At 41.3% G+C, this 7,500-nt stretch overlaps 1 protein-coding gene across 2 annotated transcripts in view; it reads right to left on the bottom strand.

Annotated features, from left to right (window-relative positions):
* Window positions 1-236: 236 nt before the first annotated feature.
* The window catches only part of prkcq (protein kinase C, theta), a 23,267-nt gene continuing 16,003 nt past the window's right edge, over window positions 237-7,500 (bottom strand). For both annotated transcript variants that reach the window (XM_077004662.1, XM_077004663.1), the window contains exons 15-18: window positions 7,303-7,441; window positions 6,936-7,124; window positions 6,703-6,831; window positions 237-6,575 (exon numbers count right to left, since the gene is read on the bottom strand). In XM_077004662.1, coding sequence (XP_076860777.1) covers window positions 6,417-6,575; window positions 6,703-6,831; window positions 6,936-7,124; window positions 7,303-7,441 — 616 coding nt within the window. In that variant the 3' untranslated portion in view covers window positions 237-6,416. The remainder of the gene's footprint in view (window positions 6,576-6,702; window positions 6,832-6,935; window positions 7,125-7,302; window positions 7,442-7,500) is intronic.

Raw genomic sequence — 7,500 nt, 5'->3', positions numbered from 1 at the left:
ATGTGTTTGCGTGTGTGTGTGTGTGTGTGTTTGTGTGTGTGTGTGTGTGTGTGTGTGTGTGTGTGTGTGTGTGTGTGTGTATGTGTTTGCGTGTGTGTGTGTGTGTGTGTGTGTGTGTGTGTTTGCGTGAGAAAGTGGTGGATGGTGTTCAGTTCTGGTTGCTGTCCTCTCTCAGTCCCCCAGGGGCCTGATACATATGTAGCTCTTCTGATGCACAACCCTCCAAAGAGACCATCAAAAAACAAAAGCATAACATTTTTATTAGGTTTCCACAGAATGAGTTACAGGCAAACAATCACCGTTACCGTTACTGAACTGTTCATGGATGTATATCAAAACAATTCACTACAAAAATAAGTTTTCTCATATTAGAGCTATTTACTGCTGATCATAGCTGATTATAACACTTTACAAACTCATACCTGGATAGCTTGTCTGCTCAGAGATTTCTTCAGTGGATTTAAGACTCAGATGAACCAAAAGAAATTGAAATTGTACATGTGGGAACATGTCGGGGAGGAAAAAAAGCCTGTTATATGAAATTCATCTCAACGTGCGCATAACACAAGAAGTGGTGAGTGATAATGTTGGTGATGAAATATCTACTCAAAATTCAAACTCCTGCCCTAGGCCAGTGGGCCTGTAGGAACAATACTCTTACCTCCTTGGTCAGAAGTGATACTGGAAAAAAACAAGTAGTTCAGAACAACAAAGTGAATTGTTATAAGCACCAACCTACACAAGAGGATTTTCTACAGGCAATGCATGAGTTCAGCTGGTAGAATACAGCAGCTTCAAAAAGAACAAATGGAAGTCAGGAAATGTGAAAACAAAGTAAAAGGACGAGCTGTGGACACTGAGGAAGACTTCTCTGACCAGGAGTCTTTCAGTCAAGAAAACAAGCAAAAGAGGTCTCCCAGGAAAATCCACAATACAGCAAACCTGACCACTGACATTACCGAGAAGAGCATAACATACCAGCCATTTTACATCATCTGTGTTATAACTCCTTAAATATAAACGCTTCTGCAAATTAGAACCGTTTACCATATAAGAGACCTTTCATGAAGCAAAAAACACTGCTATTATTCAGTTACAGAGCAAAGTGCTTCTACAAGTAAATTAAGTGTGAAGAGGTCGGTGACTTTTGTAAAGTAACTTTTGTTATATTCACAGAATTGAGACTTTGCACATTAGTGCATTTAATTAAAAGTAGTAAAAACGTTTCTAAAATGTCTGTTTATGAATGTCATTAAGAAGGATAATGTATGTGCCCGAACACTTCATTAAAAAATGTAGTCCCGCAATAAAAAGAGGCCTTAAAGGGGGTAAAGGTGTGGGAACAACACATTCCAGATGCTTCCTCTGTGGTCTGCCATGCTTAACGGTCGTCTCCATGGCAACAACCACATCAGGACCTTTTCCATCTGTGCTTCATCCAATATCTTTTCCCAATATAGTTTAGTATAGCACCGCTCATTCATTATTATTAACATTATGATTGGCACTGTTTTATCTCTCCAGACCTCGGAGAGATAAAAGTTTTAAATGTCCATGAAAAGTGGCTGTTGCTAATTGCCTGAATAGTAAATCTAACAGAATATGGAAGCAGTCAGACTTAAATGAATATTCTTGCGCAGTCTTCACACATTCCCAAATCTATTTCAGAAGCATAACATATATCAGCACGCAGTGGCACCACCACTGCACTGTGCTGGGTTGGGCCAGGAGAGGCCCCCACAATGCCCTGCACCTCGCTGTTGGATTTATTTAGCTGAAAAGTTAAATGCTGTAAATAATTGTATGCTGGATTTGTGAGCATGTGTTTTGCTACTCCAGTCGTGTCATTTTAGTTCATTAGTGTATGAGATGTTTGTCTACGGTGTTTGGTTGTCTTTAGATACCTCCCCATTTCCCTTGTTACAGTTCAGTTCCTTTTCTGTTTGGTTGCTGTGTGTGAGTCTTCTAAAAGTGTGTGCAACTTCACATTGCATTAAAGAGATGTTCCTTGGGCAGAAATGCCAGTTTCTTCTTCTGTACTGGTGCTAAAATACTTTGAAGGCAGACAGATGGTGCTATAAAAACAGACCATTTCACAGGAGAGGCAGCCCCACCACCACCTCTGACACGTGACAAGGCAGGCCTTGTAAGCAGAGACTGTCCGAGGAGATGGAAAAGCCAACAGCCTTGTGAATTTTTGTTTTTCGTTTGCAGAACTAGAAAGAGAAAAATACAGTATACAACCTCCAGGTTGTCATTTTTGACACTCCCTAAAGTTCACCCTGAATGACAGTAACACTTTTAGACTAAGCTGCTATTGCTGTACCTGACAGTTTCATTAGTACTGACATTATTTACCTTTCGTTCATTGTACAACTGAGGGCTGATTAGGAAACACGTGCTGAAGCACGAATCAGATAAGACTGTCCTGTCCTCTGCTGTCTCCCTCCATGAAGAGGTCCTGATTCTAGCAGCACCAGCACGAGAACTGTGCGTGATGAATTACACCTCGCTATGTTGCCGTCTCATCGACCAATCCGTGCAGGGAGATGTCGTCGTATTCTACCAATCAGAATACACTCAGACGACAAGAATGTTTAGTGGGAGAGGGACAATGGTGTGGGTCAGGGCCCTTAGTTCCAGTCAAGGGGAATGTTAATCCTACAGCTTACAGAGACATTTTAGACAACCATATTTCCTCTATAAGAAAATGCCCATTCTACAGCCCAAACCAAATGCGTGCAGGGTCGATTCTGTAAGGTGTTTAAATTGGTGAGCGTTGAGGGACCGAGATGTATCATCCACTTCATATGGTGGCAAAACTGTGTACTGATTTACACATGTCGAGATGTAAGTAGATCAGCACTGGGAAAATATGGAGCCCTACAGGATTTTTGACCATTTGTTGATCATTTCTGCAAGTGAATCATTTTGACTGCTGCGTCTCATTATTTCACCACATACTCTTCATTCATGTGTAACTTTTGTTTTATTTTTTGTTTTTAATCTCTTTAATCTGCGGGTCCTCTTTCCTTTAAGGCCAGCGGTAAGATTTTTCTGTTTTCTTTGCACCATTTTCCTCTATTGGTTTTTCTTAACATATTATATATACATAATATACATTGGTAGCATAAGTTTTTATGCACTCATATTGCCAATTGTCTAATAAAACCTATATAAAAACAATCTGACTTTGCCATAGTCTAATGGGCAGAATTTTTTCATATTGATTAACAATATTAGATATTATATCATAAGAGTATGCAGTTTCATTATTCTGATTACATAACAGAGGTATATCTATTTAGATAAGTAAGCATAATCTTGACCTAAATCTAAATGATTATAAAGATGCCTGTGATTTATCTGGTGTCCATTCATACCAGATTTGAAAGGAAGATATCAAAATAGCCCAGCAAAAAGTGATTTGTCAATACATTTTGGTTAAATTACCTGTCAACACTGTTCACATGCAGTACAAAATTTTATCAACATCAGACTTCATCAGTTAACATTACAATGACATTTACAACAAATGTACTGTATGTGATACAACATGTAATAGCAATTAATCACATGGAGATAACCAATAATCTGTTGCAGACCCTAACAAGCACAAATAATAATAAAGCTTCTCTCTCTCTCTCTCTCTCTCTCTCACACACACACACACACACACACACACACACACACACACACACACCCACACACCCACACACTTACACACAGGCAAACATATTCTAGGATTAGCAAGGACATTAATTTTCTCAGCTAGAACCCTACGCTTGAATGCACACAAAGGTGCAGTGGAAACTAGAATTAAAATCCAATACGGACATACAGTATAATCACTATAAAATTTAAAATACATGCCAGATTTGCATTAACTCACTAAATTAATGAAACATATATCACTCACTCCATGCGTGACTCAAAACATTTTGTCTAAAAAGCCATTATGTTATTTCTTAAGAAGTGGAATTTGGATCTGAATATCATTTAAACATTGACACAGCTGAACCTCTCCACATGTACAGTTGTGATCAAATTTATTCAACCCCCACTGAAATAAAGTGTTTTGGCCAGTTTGACATTGATTTTGATCATTTCAGTCATCTTATTTACAATTATATCAAAGAGGCACTTATAAATTAGACAAACATAACATAATATTTATGATGGAATAACCACAAATGTCTTTACTGTGCTCACATCATTATCAGTTTTATTCAACCCCCTAGTGACATTATTTTTTAGTACTTAGTACAACATCCTTTTCCAGTTATGACAGCTTTCAAGCGTGAAGCATAGCTTGACACAAGTGTCTTGCAGCGACCTATGGGTATCTTAGCCCATTCTTCATGGGCAAAAGCCTCCAGTTCAGTCACATTCTTAGGCTTGCGCACTGCAACTGCCTTCTTTAGGTCCCACCAGAGGTTCTCAATTGGATTTAAGTCTGGTGATTGCGATGGCCACTCTAGAATGTTCCAGCCTTTCATGTTCAACCATGCTCTAGTGGACTTGGATGTGTGCTTCGGATCATTGTCCTGTTGGAAGGTCCAACGTCTCCCAAGCCGCAGGTTTGTGACTGACTCCATCACATTTTCCTCCAAGATCTCCTGGTACTGAAGGGAATTCATGGTACCCTGCACACGTTGAAGCTTTCCTGTACCATTAGAAGCAAAACAGCCCCAAAGCATAATTGACCCCCCGCCATGCTTCACAGTAGGCAAGGTGTTCTTTTGTTCATAAGCCTGGTTCTTCCTTCTCCAAACATAGCGCTGGTCCATTGTCCCAAACAGTTCTAATTTAGTTTCCAAAACCTGTTCCAAAACCTTTGTGGCTTGTCCACATGACTTTTGGCATACTGCAGTCGACTTTTCTTGTTCTTTGGAGTCAGCAAGGGGGTGCGTCTGGGCGTTCTGGCATGGAGGTCTTCGTTATGCAGTGCGCGCCTTATTGTCTGAGCTGAAACTTCAGTGCCCACATCTGACAGGTCTTTTTTCAGTTCCTTAGCAGTCACGCAGGGATTTTTCTCCACATTACGCTTCAGGTAGCGCACAGCAGTCGCGGTCAGGATCTTCTTTCTGCCACGACCAGGTAACGTTTCCACTGTGCCCTTTAACTTGAACTTGCGAATGATACTTCCGATAGTGTCTCTTGGAATATTTAACAACTTCGCAATCTTTTTATATCCATTGCCATTCTTGTGAAGAGCAATAACCTCTTCTCTTGTCTTCTGGGACCATTCTCTTGCCTTCACCATGCTTGGAAACACACCAGTAGATGTCTAGAAGGAGCTGAGTATCACAGTCCTTTTAAATCTGCCTAATTGGTGCTTCTCATGCTTGATTGCTGCTCGTTGACATTCACAGATGTTTTCAATACCTGATGGAAAACACTGGAATGAACCTCTGTTCTTAGGAGTGGTAGTCGTAAAGGGGTTGAATAATTGTGTCAATGAAGAAATCACAAAAAGGCCATTTAATACTTTATGACAAAAAAAATTGATGCTATCTTAGTTGCATTTAGTTCTTTAACAAGTCCTTGTAAGATTTCATTATGAACACAATTACAAATGTGCACTGAATTCCATAAAACCCTTCGCAGCATTGGGGGTTGAATAAATTTGATCACAACTGTAGCTTCTCCATGAACACAGACCTACTTTCATCTTGATGGACAACAATGTTCCAGCTCATCAAGGTCGTATCATTAGGCTGCTGGTGACTGGGGTACCTCAAATGGAGTGGCCTGTGTTTCTCAAGACCTGAATCCTATAGAAAACCTGTGGGATCATTTGAGTTGCTGTGTAGAGGGTCATAACTCTATACACCAGAACTTCAAGGAGACTGGGACAAAAGTCAACTTGTGAACAGCATTAGATTTTGCTGTTAAGCTGTAATTAATGCTCAAGGGCACATGACACATTAATAAGACATTGACATTTTTTTGTTGCAGTATACCCACCACGGGTGTTGGCTTTTGTTTCAATAAATAGTTTGAGATGAGTAGATCACCATTGCATGCTTCTACGTAAATGCCCTACTTCATGATATAATATCACTGTAGCAGGAACTTTTTATGGTTTCCATAAATTTCACCCGAAAGCCAAATATCCCTAATGTTTTGTGAGTAGTATATATCTTTAACTTATGTAGAGAAGAACACTCTCTAGGGCAATATTCTGTGTTACATGGAATGGGTTTTGCTGGTGCAAATATGTGGAATGGGTGGGGGCAGTAGAAATGAAAGGGTTAGATGCCCTTGGACATCAACCGGACGTCATTTCTTTTATTCAGCGTGGTATTCTAGATGATGTACATGGCTCCAGTGAACTCTTTTGCTGTCTCTGAGGCGTGAGAACTGATCGTCTATTGGCCGTGTGTCAATGCCATGTCCCCTGTGTGCAAATCTCAGGCATTCTTAAAGCGAGCCATGCCTGGGTTGATGAAGGAGAAGTTGTTGAACATGGACTGGTCCACACTGTTGATAAGGGTGCGGTCTGCGCAGGAGAGCCGGGGCTTCTCATTGATGAACTCCTTATCGAAGTTGCTGCAGTCGCTGGGCGAGGTCTACACACCGAGACGAGAACGGGGGGGACAGATTGAGTGGCGGTCCGCGCTGACACCGTACGAACATGTAACACACGTTAACGTTAGACTTAGTGGGGAATCTCAGAGGCGGTGGCGTGAGACGTACCACAGTGGGCCTAAAGGGCGGCTCCACCTGACGCTTTTCCAGAGCGGTCCAGTCGGTCTCCCTGAAGAAGGCGTGTTGACGAATGTTGCCTTTCACGCCAAGCCTCCGCTCTGGCTCCCGCACAAACAGCTGCAACCAATCACGTAGCTCGATCAGGGTCAGGTGGTTAGGCATCCACCAAGTAGAGCAGAGAGGGGAGTAACGTTGCTTCAGTCAGGTTAACTAAGTCATACCTTAATGAGAATATCGCGGGATTCTCTGGGCAGCCAACGTGGGTAACACGGGTCATCTGTGCGGATAGACTGGAACAGCTCTTCTTCGTCATGCCCATGGAATGGTGACTGACCAATTAGCATCTCGTACAGAAGGACCCCAAAAGACCACCAGTCTACAGAGGTGCCATATTTTTGCCCGAGCAAAATCTGTGAAAGAAAAGTGAAACTAACTTCTATAAGCTCTGTATGCGTGTGGGCTGAATCACGTATGTCAGTTCTCATCAGACGCGTTACATTTTCAAGCACTAATAAATAAAACACATGTGAAGAAACTAAAGTAGTAAACAGCTCATCATCTCAGCACCCAAAACACATGAGGACTCACCTCAGGGGCAATGTAATCGGGTGTTCCACAGAAGGTGGAGGTTCGAGATTCTCCAAAAATATTTTCTTTACACATGCCAAAATCTGCAATCTTAATGTGGCCATCAATATCCAGCAGAATATTGTCCAACTTGAGATCCCTACAGAAACAAACACACACACACACACACACACACACACAATTATTTCATTACCCAGC

Source organism: Brachyhypopomus gauderio, chromosome 5, assembly GCF_052324685.1.
Source record: "Brachyhypopomus gauderio isolate BG-103 chromosome 5, BGAUD_0.2, whole genome shotgun sequence".
NCBI lineage: Eukaryota > Metazoa > Chordata > Actinopteri > Gymnotiformes > Hypopomidae > Brachyhypopomus > Brachyhypopomus gauderio.
Note: the sequence above shows the minus strand (reverse complement) of the source record. Positions and strands in the feature narration are given on the sequence as shown.